The following is a 15,730-nucleotide window of genomic DNA, read 5'->3' on the forward strand; positions in this document are numbered from 1 at the left end:
CTTCCAAATTATTTTTTAAAACAGGAATGCACTTTTAAATCTGTGCTCTGTCTAGCAAAACTGAGGTGTGGAGAGAGAACTGGAGTGGGGTAAGGGTGGGAGCTGGTACTTGTAGTCTTGGAGTGAGGGGGAAAGTGGGGTGTTTGTTTGTATGGGTGGTGGTGGGAGTAAGCAGTTGGACTCTACATTACTTTGAAGGTATTGCTGACAGATTTGGATGTGGGATGAGAGATGAGTCAAAAGATGAGTTAAGAATGACTCCAGGGGAATTCCCTGGCAGTTCAGTGGTTAGAGCTCCGCACTTTCACTACAGGCCACAAGCCTTCCTGCATGTGGCAAAAAAAAAAAAAAAAAAGAGGGTGTCCTGCCACTTTGAGTTGGTTCTGGAGAAATATTGAGTGTTAGTTGCCCCTCAGGTACCCAAATGGAGATGCTGAGTAGGCAGTTGGATGTATGTGACTGGACGAAGATGGAGAGGCTGGAGATGTGAGTTTAGGAGGCATCTGGGTAAAGATGGCATCTGAAGTCACAAGACTGAAAGGGAGCACGAATGGATAGAAAAAAAGAGAGGGCTGAGTCCGAGTCCTGGGGCAACCTGGGAGTAAAGGGAGAAAAAGAGAAACCAGGAAAAGAGAAGAAAAGGAGGTGGGAAGCAGCTCTAGAGAGTGGTTTCCAGGACACCGTGTTAAGAAAGTGTGTCAAGGAGGGAGTGATCCACTGTGTCAAATGCTGCAGATAGGCTGAAGAAGATGCATACAGAGAAGTTTAGCAAAATGGAGCTCACTGGCAGTGCTGACAGTGGCAGTTTCAGTGGAGAGGGGGAGAAAGCCTGATTGAAGAGGCAAAAAGGAATGGGAAACAGTAGGCAAACCTCTTTAGAAGTTTTGCTTTAAAGTGAAGCAGAAATGGGAGGGTAGCTGGATGGGAACTGTTCGTTTTTTTTTTAACAGAAGAAATTAAAATATGTTGGTAAAGCAGTGAGAATAATACAGAGAAGAGGGTGATGGAGAAAATGGGGGAAATTCCTGGGGGAAAGTCCTAGAGAAAATGAGAAAGGACAGATTTCAGTGCACAACAGTAGGAATCGAGGTCAGCAGGCAGTTTACAGAGTCTCAGGAGGGAGGCATGTGGGTGGGTGAATGAGGTGATGTGAACCTGAGTTTACTGATTCCCATGATTTTCCCGGTGAAACAGGAAGCAACGTAATTAGCCAAGAGTAACAATGGAGAAGGACTTGATGGAGGTTTGTTGAGAGGAGGAATATGACATAATTCTTTAGCATGATAGGCGGGGCCAGCTGAGGGGAATTTGAAACCGCGATGCGTGGAATGTGGAGAGAGCTACTTTTTCCAGAGCGATATTGGTCCCTCTAGGCGCTCGGTAGTCTGCGTCCGTTTCCTTGGAGACCGAGACAAGAGAGAAAGCATCAGGTCTCTCTGGAAAGTTTGAGTGGCCTTGGTTACCGCGCGATCCACGCTGAGACAAGGAAGTTGGAGAAGCCGAAGAAACAGGCATCCCCCAAAATCGGGGCCCCAAAGCCTTGGGACTCTTCTTCCATTCTCCTAAATGGCGCGCGACTTTCCAAAGTATGTGAAAAGGGTACGGAGGGCGGTGGAGTGCGCATGCGTGGCCCCCAACCTAGCGCTGGCTGGATCCTCTCCGGGTGTCATCCCGCTCTTTTGACCTCGCCCTCTCCCCCGCCCATATCTCCCCTAGCCTCGCCTCTCTTGCGTGTTCTGCGGCTCCCGCTAGGCTTCTGTCCTTAGTGACTGAGGTTTCAGGTTCGAGATCCCATCCCAGTTTCACGCTTGCTGCTTGCATCCTCATGGGTTGGGACTAATGGGAGTATTTTCCCGCCCCAACACTCTGCAGACGCAGCCACTCTGGGATCGGCTCCACAGTCCCCCAGTTCCAAGTTCCGGTGAGTCCAAGAGGGCTAGGGTCGGTGTGGGGGTGGGGCTTGCTGACCCGGGGCGTGCCTCAGAACCTCAGTTTTCTCACCGTCTTATCAGGAGGTAAGGATATTTTATGCTGCTGTATTCTTTATCTCTGGTTGCATATCTGCTTTCCTATCGGGTCTTTTCCATGCCTTCTGTTTCTCACAGTTCTTAGCACCTCCCCGCCTGGATATGCTTAGTAAATTCTGGCTGGCTGATGCAAACTTGATAACATTTAGGGAGCATTTACCACATGCTTTACAAATATCTTTTGGAATGTTTGTACCAACCTATGGAGGTCGGTTTTTAAATTCGGTCCAGTTTACAGATGAGAAAATTGAGGCTCAGAGAGGTAAACCCGCTTGGTCCAGGTTACAGATATCAGTAAGGGGTGAAGCTGGGATTTGAGCCCATGAACTGTGTGACTGATTTGTGTTGTGTCTGGTAGGATTATGTTCCATGGCAGCGGTCCAGACAGAGAGCCAAGCCATCTACTCTGCCTCCAATCCCACAGACTGTGGGCACTAAGAAAAGCAAAAGGAAGACCTGGTCTACCGTCCAGCCAGGTGGGCAGAGGTCCTTGGGCTCTGGAGAAGAAGGTGGGGGCAGGATGGGGTAGAGATTCTTGGCCCTTGGTGACAGCATTTATATCAGGGCAGGCTAACTGGTATAACAGTCCCTAGATTTGAAGTATTAATATAGATGTTTGTTTCTCATTTATGTCAAAGTACATTTGTGGATCTGGGGGAAGGGGATAATCTTTTTCACATGGTCATTCTGGGGTCTAGGCTCCATCACCTTGTGACTAGGACATCTTGTAAGGTCCTGAAGTCCTCTGTTGGGTCCTTTTGCATCCAGCAGAAAGAAGAAAGTGAGCAAGAATATGGATGATCTTGTGGACAGTTCTTTTTCAGGGCCTAGACTTGAAGGGACACATATCATGCCCACTCATATTCCAGTGTCCTTAACTCAGCCACATGCCCACCCTTAACCCTAAGGAAAGATGGGAAATGTTGCCCAGCTAGGAAAAGAAAACAGTTTGGTGAACTTGGGATAATCTCTGCCACATCACTGTCATGCCTTCCAGGGGAGTTCTGAGGCCTTGGCTTAGGCAGATATGGATTCAGATCTTGGTTCTCTCATTTACTCTCTTGGGAAAGTCATTCATCTCTCTAAGTTTCTGTTTCTTCATTTTTAAAATGAGGACACTAATACTTACCTGATATGATTGTTGTGAGAATTAAATGAGAAGATCCATGTAAAGCCCATTGTTATTCAACCTTATGAGACTCAGCACTCCTTTTAAGGACACATATTTTATAATATTCCTTTAGTATCCTGAAATAAACTTCACAGATAATATAATCTACCTATATGTAATTTAAAAGTTAATATAATGCCCTAACTGTAAAGTAAAGAAAAAATACAAAAAGAAATGAAAATACCAAGAAAAAGAAATGGAAAAAGGCAAAACGGTTGTCTGAGGAGGCCTAACAAATAGCTGAGAAAAGAAGAGAAGCTAAAGGCAAAGGAGAAAATGAAAGATATACCCACTTGAATGCAGAGTTCCAAAGAATAGCAAGGAGAGATAAGAAAGACTTCCTCAGTGATCAATGCAAAGAAATAGAGGAAAACAATAGAATGAGAAAGACTAGCGATCTCTTCAAGAAAATTAGAGACACCAAGGGAACATTTCATGCAAAGATGGGCAAAATAAAGGACAGAAATGGTATGGACCTAACAGAAACAGAAGATATTAAGAGGTGGCAAGAATACCCAGAAGAACTATACAAAAAAGATCTTCACGACCCATATAACCACAATGGTGTGATCACTCACCTAGAGCCAGACATCCTGGAATCCGAAGTCAAGTGGGCCTTGGGAAGCATCACTGTGAACAAAGCTAGTGGAGGTGATGGAATTCCAGTTGAGCTATTTCAAATCCTGAAAGATGATGCTGTGAAAGTGCTGCACTCAATATGTCAGCAACTTTGGAAAACTCAGCAGTGGCCACAGGACTGGAAAAGGTCAGTTTTCATTCCAGTCTCAAAGGCAATGCCAAAGAATGCTCAAACTACCGCACCATTGCACGCATCTCACATGCTAGCAAAGTAATACTCAAAATTCTCCACGCCAGGTTTCAACAGTACATGAACAGTGAACTTCCAGATATTCAAGCTGGATTTAGAAAAGGCAGAGGAACCAGAGATCAAATGCCAGCATCTGTTGGATCATCGAAAACGCAAGAGAGTTCCAGAAAAACATCTACTTCTGCTTTATTGACTATGCCAAAGCCTTTGACTATGGATCACAACAAAATGTGGAAAATTCTTAAAGAGATGGGAATACCAGACCATCTTACCTGCCTCCTGAGAAATCTGTGTGCAGATCAAGAAGCAAGAATTAAAACTGGACATAGACTAACAGACTGGTTCCAAATCAGAAAAGGAGTACATCAATGCTATATATTGTCATCCTGCTTATTTAACTTATATGCAGAGTACATCATGCAAAATGCTGGGTTGCATGAAGCACAAGCTGGAATCAAGATTGCCGGGAGAAATATGAGTAACCTCAGATATGCAGATGATACCACCCTTATGGCAGAAAGTGAAGAAGAACCAAAAAGCCTCTTGATGGAAGTGAAAGTGGAGAGTGAAAAAGTTGGCTTAAAGCTCAACATTCAGAAAACTAAGATCATGGCATCCGGTCCCATCACTGCATGGCAAATACATGAGGAAACAATGGAAACAGTGACACACTTTATTTTGGGGGGCTCAAAAATGACTGCAGATGGTGACTGAAGCCATGAAATTCAAAGACGCTTGATCCTTGGAAGAAAAGCTATGACCAACCTGGATAGCATATTGAAAAGCAGAGACATTACTTTGCCAACAAAGGCCCGTAGTCTATGGTTTTTCCAGTAGTCATGTATGGATGTGAGAGTTGGACTATAAAGAAAGCTGAGCGCTGAAAAGTTGATGCTTTTGAACTGTGGTGTTGGAGAAGACTCTTGAGAATCCCTCGACTGCTAGGAGATTCAGCCAGTCCATCCTAAAGGAAATCAGTCCTGAATGTTCATTGGAAGGACTGATGCTGAAGCTGAAACTCCAATACTTTGGCTACCTGATGCGAAGAACTGGGTCACTGGAAAAGACCCTGGTGCTGGAAAAGATTGACAGCAGGAGGAGAAAGGGACGACAAAGGATGAGATGGTTGGATGGCATCACCAACTTGATGCACATGAGTTTGATCAAGCTCTGGGAGTTGGTGATGGACAGGGAAGCCTGGCATGCTGCAGTCCAGGGGGTGGCAAAGAGTCGGACACAACTGAGCGACTGAACTGAACTGAAGGGAACTGTAAAGTAAAGGAAAAGGCAAGTTATTTATATTTAAATAGCATAGGTTTCAGTATGTAAATGTTCAGGATGGAGCCCACTGGAAGACATGAGCAAGTCATCAGAAGCTTACTCATAGATGTGGCGTCATGGTGAATGTAACGGTTGCAAATGCTGACTGACACACGATGGAAGTTGGGGACTCAAATACCAAGGGGGATTTTTCATTGCAACCCGATTTCCAAAGTTGTGTCATCTCTTACTAAAGTTCTAAACAAAACAAGGCACAATCTTCCCCTGATTGTAGCTGCTTCGTTGGAAAATTCAGCATTATGTTGTTGTTTAGTTGCTAAGTTGTGAATGACTCTTTGTGACCCCATGGACTGCAGCACCAGGCTTCCCTGTCCTTCACCATCTCCCAGAGTTTGCTCAAACTCATGTCCATGGAGTTGGTGATGCCATCCAACCATCTCATCTTCTGTCACCCCCTTCTCCTCCTGCCCTCAATCTTTCCCAGCATCAGGGTCTTTTCCAGTAATTTGGCTCTTTGCATCAGGTGGCTATAGTATTGGAGCTTCAGCTTCAGCGTCAGTCCTTCCAGTGAGTATTCAGGGTTGATTTCCTTTAGGACTGACTGGTTTGATCTCCTTGCAATCCAAGAGACTATTGGTAGTCCTCAATAGCACCACAATTCGAAAGCATCAATTCTTCGGCGCTCAGCCTTCTTTATGGTCCATCTCTCACATCTGTACATGACTACTGGAAAAACCATAGCTTTGACTATATATGACCCTTTGTGGGCAAAGTGATGTCTCTACTTTTTAATATGCTATCTAGGTTTGTCATAGCTTTCCTTCCAGGGAGCAAGCATCTTTTAATTTCTTGGCTGTAGTTACTGTCTGCAGTGATTTTGGAGCCCAGGAAAATAAAATCTGTCATTGTTTTTGCTTTTTTCCATTTTTATAGTTCCATGTAAAACAAAATCAGGTTCTGGGATCAGATCATAATCGGATTTTACCTATGTCAGTATCTAGTAGGACTTAGAAAAGTTAAACAAGATAGGAGAATTTTATGTTCTATGGGGTTGTCCTGTCTGGGAGATGTTGGACCCTTAGTATTTCTGTGCACCACAGATTCCCCCAGCAGTATATGTAAATACCCCTGTTGAGCTGTTGAGAGTCACTGATGTAAAGTGATGAGCACACGACATTGTGATAGTGACAGAAGTTTTGTCTTTGGCCCTAGATCCTATTCAAACAGCATCTACAAGGAAACACTTGCCCTTTCCTTTCACTGGGAAAGCAGTGAGGTATGTAATAGACACAACCACAACCAGAACAAGAGCAATTAACATATGCCAAGGACATATGTGCTAGATACTATCTGAGCAATTTACGCATATCACTTCATTTAATCTTCCCAATAGCCCTATGAGGTGGGTGCTGATGTTATCACCTCCTTTTACAGATGAGGAACCTGAAGCACAGACAGGTGCAACTCCCAAGGTCACACAGGGAGGAGGGGGCACAGCCAGGCTGTGATATTTGGCAGTTTGGCTCCAGGACCCAGAGTCAACCACTGGAGAAATGTAGACCTAAGCTGGTGTTCCAGTGTCCCTTCTTGCTAGCAATTCTAGGTTACTGATCCCAGCCTCAGTTTCCTTCCCTGTGGAAATGGGCACAAAGATTCCCGCCTTATTCAAGTGTAATCTATGTAAATAACAACAGTTAGCATTTGCTGAGGACTCATTTTGCATCAGGCTCTATTGTAGAGGCCTTATTTGTTCATTCATCCATTCATTCACTCACTCATTCATTCATACATCCATTTAGCAGCAGCCATTTGCTGAGGCCCCGGTGTACACAGCATTGGGCTGAGTGTTGTTGACTTAGGAGAAAGATTGGTTTCTAGCCGTGGAGAGTTCATAGCCCCAACCTCACACATGTAATTACACAAAACTTTAAATACACTTGTAGGGACTTCCATGGTGGTCCAGTGGTAAAGAATCTGCTTTCCAATGCAGGGGACTTGGGTTTGATCCCTGGTGGGGGAACCTTAGTTCCCAATGCCTTGGGGCAACTAAATCTGCTGTGCTGCAACTAGAGAGCCCACGAGTCACAGCAAAGGGCAGCTAAAAAGAAAAAAAAATACACTTACAATTGAAGGAGGTCATGATCTCATTCATGGGCTTCCCTGGTGGCTCAGTGGTAAAGAATCCGCCTACAATGCAGGAGACGCAAATGACCAGGGTTCAGTCCCTGGGTCAGGAACATCCTCTGGATGAGGCATTGGCAACCCACTTCAACATTCTTGCCTGGGAAATCCCATGGACAGAGAAGCCTGGTGGGCTACAGTCTCTGGGGTTGCAAAGAGCCAGACACGACTGAGCAACTGAGCACGTACGCATGATCTCATTCACTTCTGGAAATGGTGTCATCACCATTTTACAAATGAGGACACTGAAGCTTGGGTTGGTAGCATGTCTTGTGGAAAGTCATGTCCTTGAGGGCAGCTTTTCAGTATTAAAAAAAGATAAACCTGCTGATTCCACCAAGATGGAGTAGCCCCATTCCTTCCTTGTCCTCCCTTTTGCAACTAAAAATCTCTGGACACTACACAACAGAGAGAGGCTCTGAAACCTGTAAAGAAGAAAGTGAGCTGCTAGAATGGGGAGCATACACCATCATCTGGCCTTCATGCTGAATTTCAACAGGAGATTGTCTGCTAAAAAGAAGATGAAATAGGATCCAGAGCAGTATCTAAAACATCCAAGATACAATCAGAATCACCCGTCATACCAAGAATGAGAAAAATCACAACATGAATGAGAAAAGACAGACACCAACACTGAGATGAATCAGATAGAATTATTTGACTGTTCTTATTTATAGATGACATGACTGTCTACATAAAAAATCTTAAGGAATCTACTATATCTAAAAAGAAACTAGAAGTAATGAGTTGACCAAGGTTGCAAGATATTAGCACAACACACGAAAACCCATCACATTTCTATGTACTAATAATAAATATGTAGAAATCAAAATAAAAAATGCAATACATTTAGTCACACCAAAGAAAATGAAATATTTAGGCATAAACTTAACAAAACACGTATAGGATCTGTAAGCTGAAATCTATATAATGCTGATGTAAGAATCAAAGAAGACCTAAGTAAATGGAGAAACATACTGTCATGGATTAGAAGACTCAACATCGTAAAGATGTCAGTTCTCAGACTGATTCATGTTTAATGCAATTCCAGTCAAAATCCCAGCAAACTTTTTTGTAGACATAGACAGGTTTATTCTAAAATTTATATAGAAAAGCAAGGTCCTAGGATAGATAAGACAATTTAAAGTGAACAACATTGGAAGAATCACTTTACCTGATATTAATGCCTACTACTTGGTAATAGTAATCAAAACAGCATCATATCGATAGAGAAACACATAGATCAATAGAACAGAATAAAAAACCAGAAACAGCCACACAAATACCCAAGCAATTTTTGACAAAGGTGCAAAAACAGTGGAGAAAAGAAAGCCTTTTCCACAAATGGTGCTAGAGCAGATGGACATCCACAGATGAAAAAATGAACTTCTATTGAAGTCTCACAACTTACACAAAAATTAACCCAAAATGTAAATTTAAAATGAAATAAAAATTAAACATAAAACAGTAAAACTTTTAGAAAAAACATGAGAGAAAAATCTTTGGGACTCATGGCAAGTGAAGAGTTCTTTGTTTTTGTACCAACAGCGGATTCATGAAAGAAAAATGGAATAAATGAACAGGTAGGATTTCATAAAAATGTATGACTTCTGCTGTTTTCACAGTCTTAACAGAGATTAAGTATGAAGCTATGTACTTGGATAAAATGTTTGCAAACCACATACCTGACAAAGGACTGCTTTGTAGAATATATTGGGAATCCTCAAACTCAGCAGAAAAACAATTCAGTTAAAGAGTTAAAGGCAGAAGACTTGAAGAGACATTTCACCAGAAGAGGAAATACATATGGTAAATAAGCACAGGAAAAGATGTTCAACATCATTGTCCACTGCTGCTGCTGCTGCTGCTAAGCCGCTTCAGTCGTGTCCGACTCTGTGCGACCCCATCGACGGCAGCCTACCAGGCTCCCCCGGGATTCTCCAGGCAAGAACACTGGAGTGGGTTGCCATTTCCTTCTCCAATCATTATCCACTAGGACTATGCAAATTAAACCAAAATGGGGTGTCACTGAACATCTATCAGAATGACCAAAATGAAAAATAGTTATAATGCCAAGTGTTGGCAACAACGAGAGATTGGGTCATTCGTTTCTAATGAAACCAAGCACACATTTCCCATAATGATCCAACAGTTGCACTCTCGGGCATTTATTCCAGAGAAGTGAAAACTTACAGTCACACAAAAACCAAACTGTTGGGCATTTATTCCAGAGACGTGAAAACTTATGGTCACACAAAAACCAGTGCATGACAATTTCACTGTAGCCTGATTCATAATACCCTCAAACTGGAAACAATCCAGATGTCCTTTAATGAGTGAGTAGTTAAAGAAACTATGGTGCATTCCATACCACATAATACTATTCAGAAGGAAAAGGAAAGAACTTTTGATACATTCACTAACTTCGATGAATCTCCAGTGAATTACGCTGAGTGAAAAAAGCCAATCTTAGAAGCATCATATTGTTAGATTCCATTTGTATAACATTCTGGGAATGACAGAACTGTAGAAATGGAGAACAGATTCATGATTGCCAGCAGTGGGAAGAGGATGGAAGGAGAGGGAAATGAGTATGGCAATACAAGGCCCCAGGAGCAATCCTTTGCGTTTGTGGAACTGTTCTGTAACATGCTGGCTTTCAGTGTCCTGGTTGTGATACTGTGCTTAGTTTTATAAGATGTTACCACTGGGAGTAACAGTTGAGGAAATATAAGATTTCTTTGTATTATTTCTTAAAACTGCATGTAATCTGAATTTATTTCAAAATTAAAAGTTTAATTAAAAAAAGATAAATCAGGGCTACCACCACTAATGAAAAGAAATACTCGTTATTAAACCAACAAATCTTCCTAAGTATTTAAGTTCAACCTACAAATGTTGTAATTTTTAAAAACCCTCATAAAGGAGTTTTTGGAACTTGGTTAATTAAATTCCCTTAAACTGTTTAAGCTACGTTTAAAATTTAATATATACATTTTCACTTTCAAAAAGTTCACTTGTTCTGATTAACAAAACCATTGGGCATGTAATGTAATTCTTGTATATCGTATAAATAAACTTCTAAATGTGAGTAATCTTATGTTCTCTTAAAAGTTGTGGTAATTTATATACATTTAATAAGATTGTATTAAACCTTGCAACTTAAATCTAAATCAAAATCTCATTGATGTATTTTGAATTAGAATCACAAGGGACTTCTCTTGGTGGTCCAGTGGCTAAGACTGAATGTAAGGGGCCCGAGTTCCATCCCTGGCCAGGGAACTAGATCCCACATGCCACAACTGAAGATCCTGCATGCCGCAACAAAGATCAAAGATCCCACATGCTGCAACTAAGACCTGGTGCAGCCAAATAAATAAATATAAATACAAAAAATTAGAATTTCAAGAGTAATGTATTAATCACTCCATCTCTCAAACAGTTTCAAGTAAATATCAGATAATTCATAACTTTAACTCAAAATTACTCTAATTTGCTTTGTCACCTCTGTACTTAATACTAAATTACAGATATCAATTCATTAAAGAAATAATATTTTTCCAAATGAACTGAGTTGCACCTCTAACAGGGCCTTTGAGGGCAGCATCTGTGATGGTTTGTGTGATTTACCTCATGCCGGTGCAGGACATGTCAAGAGGAATCAGGGATTCTTGGAACATGCCCTCTGAGTGTCTTCTGCTCTGAATTATTTTCGTGTACTTCATATCTGGCAGGACCACAGGTTTTACAGGTATTTCAGAGACAGTGTTTTGCTTGGCTTCTATCTTTATCTGATGCTGTGGTCCTGATCCCAGTTCTCAGGTCGCTGGTAATAACAGTGACAACTGGTAATTTATATTTGCAGTGAATATGTGTTAAGCATTATTCCAAACACTTTGAAGGACAGTAACTTCTTATTTAGTCTTCACGACAATCCTGTGAGGTACTCATGATGATGATTCTTGTATTATAGAGTAACGGGGAAGTGAAGGGCAGAGAGGTCGTGTGAGCTGCCAGATTCAAACCCAGGCTATCTAGCTCATTAGTTATTGCTTTTAACCTCTTTCCCTCCTGAGCTTACCACTGGCCAGCTTGATGGGAGAGATGAGGGTGTCTGGCCATCTCCCGCTGCTACCCCTCACTGCCCCTCTGTTCAGCCGCACAGTCTGTGTGGTATGTGGAAGTTCCTTGGGCTTCGCTGTCCTTTATAACAAGGACCTGGGCGGGGCCTGGGAGCTTATGGATGGATGTAAGCTTTGGCCTCTGTTTCGCTGTCATACACTATAAGGCCATGAGTGGATGCATTTGGGGCCTGGGCTGTCTCACTCTTTCTTTCTCCTGACTCTCTCTCTGTCCTTTCCCATGCCCTAGGGTGGCAATCCAAGCCTACCTTGTGGATGACAAGCCAGCCGAGGAATCCAGTAGAGCTGCGCAGAGGAAAGCTGGACTCTGGGAAGACACAGGCCACAATCCGACTAATGAGGGTATGAGCATCTCCCACAGGCGCGGGGCCGGGGGTGGGGGATGGTGACAGCAAACATGCCCTGAGCGCTTCGTGGGTGCCTGTCTGCAGTCTTGCTCTCACAGCAACGCCATGGGCATGCTTATCATCAGCCCTATTTTACAGAAGGGAAAACTGAGGTGCATGGAGATAAATGACTTACGCCAGATCACACAGTTAGAAAATGCAATACCAGGGGTCAAAGCCAGTTAGGCAAAGATTTGCCTTTGTGTTTTAGATTCAGGGAAATGATTGGAATCATATTATTTCACTGCATTAGGAATACAATCTAGTGGCTTGTTCATCTAAAAACTCCGGGAAATTAACCTTTCATGAAATACAGTGCATCTTGAAGCAAGACTTAGGAGCTTCCTATTAAAACTTTTCACATCAACTGACAGAACTTTTGATCATTCACTTTCTCAAAATCTGTTGTTTATTATGGCTTCTGAACAATATTTCAAAGTACTTGAAATGAACTAGAAGAAGTGGGGGCATTAGTGTCCATAGCAGAAAGTAACATACCAAATACTATAACTACTACAAAATATTATAGAAGAGTTCCTAACTTCTTCAGGAAAGTTTTTAATAGCTCAATGAACAATGACTGATAAAGAAATAGGGAGAAATGTATTTGCCTTGAAATCATTTTTTCCCTTTAACCTTCAATTTTGCAAAAATGAGTTATTAGAGGCAGCCCAGTATTCTTAAAGGAGGAACTCATATTTCTGGTGTTATTTTTATCCTGACTTTAGAAGGGTTATGTGTTTTTGTTTGATGAACCTAGATAACTGGCTCTAAAACCTGTGCTCCTAACCAGTTCCTAATACTCTTATAATCATTCATTTGTTTAGTCAACAAATATTTGAGCATCTACTGTGTCCCGGACCCTGTTCTAAGTGTGGGAATTCACCAGTGATGTGGCCTCTGACCTTAGGGAGCTCCCAGTCTACTAGGGGAGACAGATAACAAACAAGATAGATAAAAATATGATATGAGTAGTGAAGATAAGAGCTATGAATAAGTATAAAATAAGGTTAGGGGGCTGAAGGGGCACAGAGGAGGGGGTAGCCATGACCATTTTAGGAGGGTGGTCAGGGAAGGCTGTCAAGGTGGTGACATCTGAGGCAGGAATGCTCCAGGCAGAAGAACTGAACTGCAAAGGCCCTGAGGTTCATAGGAGTCCCGGGGCTGCTGTTGCCGTGTGCCGAATGGGCTGTGGGGACAAGGGGGAAACAGTGCAAGAATGCAGAACCGACCCAGTTGGTTTGTTCTTGGGGTTGGAGTAGGATTCTGTCTCTGGCCGTCAGCTTCAGGACAGTTTTTTATTCAAGCAACAACTCCTGAGAGGGCCAGCGATGTGTCAGGCACCAAGCTGGGTGCTGGGGAGACAGCCATGAACATGATCCCAGAATCTGTGCTATGATGGAGCTTATACTTTAGTACAGAGACGCATAACAAATTAAAAAACCTCCAAAGACTATTTACTCATCAGTTGATTTAGCCCACCCTCATGGAGCTCTAGGCACTGTTCTGGTGTGTGCTGGAGATACCGCTGTGACAAGACAACCAAAGCCCCTGCCCTCCTGGCTGTAAAATTCTAGTTGGGAAGACAGACAAGAAAGAAGAAAATAAGAAAAATATGTTGGGACTTGCTTAGTGGTCCAGCGGTTAAGACTTCTTTCAATGCAAAGAGGGTTTCCCTGGTGACTCAGGGTAAAGAATTTGCCTGCGATGCGGGAGACCGTGATTCCATCCCTGGGTCAGGAAGTTCCCCTGGAGAAGGGAATGGCAACCCACTCCGGTATTCTTGTCTGGAGAATCCCATGGACGGAGGACCCTGGCGGGCTACAAGTCCATTGGGTCGCAAAGAGTCAGATACAACCCAGCGACTAACACACACACATAGGTTCACTGATTCTAAGAAGCCACTGGTAATAAGACGCACCTTTATCTTAATAACTCACTAATTAAATATTTTTCAACTAGACTGTAACACGCCACCAGCTGTAAGATACAGCTCCACCCCAGAGTATGAAATTATGGGAAAATGGGTGTTTCAGAAAGGATGAAATAATTCAAGGTGCTCTGACCCGCAGACAATAGAGAACAGCCGCCCAGCTCGGGTGGCATTTATCAGTCGGGGCCACAAGGGGGCGGATTGCGGCGGGAGGGACGTGGTCCCTGGGCTCCCGGAGGTGCCGGCCGACCCCGCGCACCGCCGCCTCCTTTCCTTGTCTCTCCGCCCGCAGACAATGCTCCGGAACCGGCGAACCTCGTACCAGGAGCTCTGCGACCACGAGGACTTCCTCACCAAGCTCTCTGGGGAACTGATCAAGACCATCCAGGACACAGAGGACGGCGCGGCCCTGAAAGTGCGCATGTTGCTGCAGCAGCAGGACGTCTACACGGTGATTCTCCCCGCCTTGGCCCCGCAGCCCCGCCTCCGCCCTGAGCCGCCGTCCAGCCCGCGACACCGCCCCTGCCGAGCCCTCGGGCGCCCTCTCCTGCTTTCTCCCGGTCTCTCCCGGCCGGTTGCATAAGCTCCTTCCTCCGTCTGGAAGATAGCATCTTTTACACACTCCGCTCTCCCCGCCCCCCGCACCCCTACCTGGGCCTTGGAATCAGACTGGGGGTAGGGTGGGGGCTCATCCCAGTTCAGCACTAGTTAGCTGGAAGGCTCTGAGTCAACCTCTGAGCCCCATACAAGTGGGGCACAACGGAGTTGCACCTGGCACACAGGAGGTGTGGGCCCCAGTGTGGGGTTGGGTCTGGGGACTCCTCTGAGGAAGTACTGAATTATCTGACAGTCCTTGCTTTGGCAGCACCAGTGGAAGCGAGGGTGGTGGGGTGGTGGTGGTGGTGAGCTAACCACCACCACCACCCCCCCCCCCCAACTTCCACAGACCATCACTGACATCTTGGAGTACTCCAACAAGAAGAAGCTGCACCAGATGAAGTGTGAGCTCCAGGAATGGGAGGAGAAGGAGGAATCCAAGATCCACAGTAAGAATATCTCCGCGGATTAGTTGACCCTCACCTGGCTCTCTAGGGGAAGCCATCAGGCCCACCACCTCGCTTCTGAGGCACAAGCCGACTGCTAAGATGGACAGCGACAGCTTGCTTATCACTTAGCATTTGCAGGCCCTATGTGCTTTGTTTTTATGGGCATACTTTCAGTCCTTACAACTCCCTATGAGGCAGGGGAGTTTTTCTTTTCTCTCATTTTATGGATGAGGAAACTGAGGCTAATGGAAGTGAAGTAGCGTGCTGAAAGTTATACAGCTAGGAGCCAGCATCCAATCCCAGCCTGTCTGTTTCCTGCCAAGGTTCCTCTGGGAGTCGGTGGCTAGGCAGGTCACTGGTCACAGATTTGTTGAGCCTGTGGTTTTTTTCCCCCTGAAGTCAGGCAGCTTCAGACACTTGGGATCCCCTCTGTGGAGGGTGGCAGGATAGACTGCCTTTTTTTGGCTGCTCAGGGTCTTTGTTGCAGCTCGTGGTCTTTCTCTAGTTGCAGAGCACAGACTCTGGAGTGCACAGGGCTCAGTAGTTGCAGTTAGGAGGCTTCTCTAGTTGTGGTGTGTGGGCTTAGTTGCTCTACAGCATGTGGGGTTTTAGTTCCCCAACCAGGGATCAAACCCTCATCCTTGCAGATTCTTAACCACTGGACCACCAGGGAAGTCCCAGGATAGGCTGTCTTAATCCTTCCCTGTCACCCCATCTCTCCAGGCTTGGTGCCG

General features: G+C 44.2%; 1 protein-coding gene across 6 annotated transcripts in view; it reads left to right on the top strand.

Annotated features, from left to right (window-relative positions):
- Positions 1-15,730, top strand: part of C13H20orf96 (chromosome 13 C20orf96 homolog) — a 41,610-nt gene that overhangs the window by 6,053 nt on the left and 19,827 nt on the right. For 2 of the 6 annotated variants that reach the window (XM_070289256.1, XM_069546888.1), the window contains exons 1-6: positions 1,352-1,586; positions 1,873-1,921; positions 2,386-2,503; positions 11,861-11,973; positions 14,243-14,401; positions 14,897-14,996. In XM_070289256.1, the coding sequence (XP_070145357.1) occupies positions 1,567-1,586; positions 1,873-1,921; positions 2,386-2,503; positions 11,861-11,973; positions 14,243-14,401; positions 14,897-14,996 (559 nt within the window). In that variant the 5' untranslated portion in view covers positions 1,352-1,566. Of the gene's footprint in view, positions 1-1,351; positions 1,587-1,640; positions 1,922-2,385; positions 2,504-6,520; positions 6,585-11,860; positions 11,974-14,242; positions 14,402-14,896; positions 14,997-15,730 lie in introns of those variants that run through there. The other 4 variants (XM_069546887.1, XM_069546889.1, XM_069546890.1 and 1 more) reach the window with 4 other exon arrangements.

The sequence above is a fragment of the Ovis canadensis genome, chromosome 13, assembly GCF_042477335.2.
Source record: "Ovis canadensis isolate MfBH-ARS-UI-01 breed Bighorn chromosome 13, ARS-UI_OviCan_v2, whole genome shotgun sequence".
Taxonomy (NCBI): Eukaryota; Metazoa; Chordata; class Mammalia; order Artiodactyla; family Bovidae; genus Ovis; species Ovis canadensis.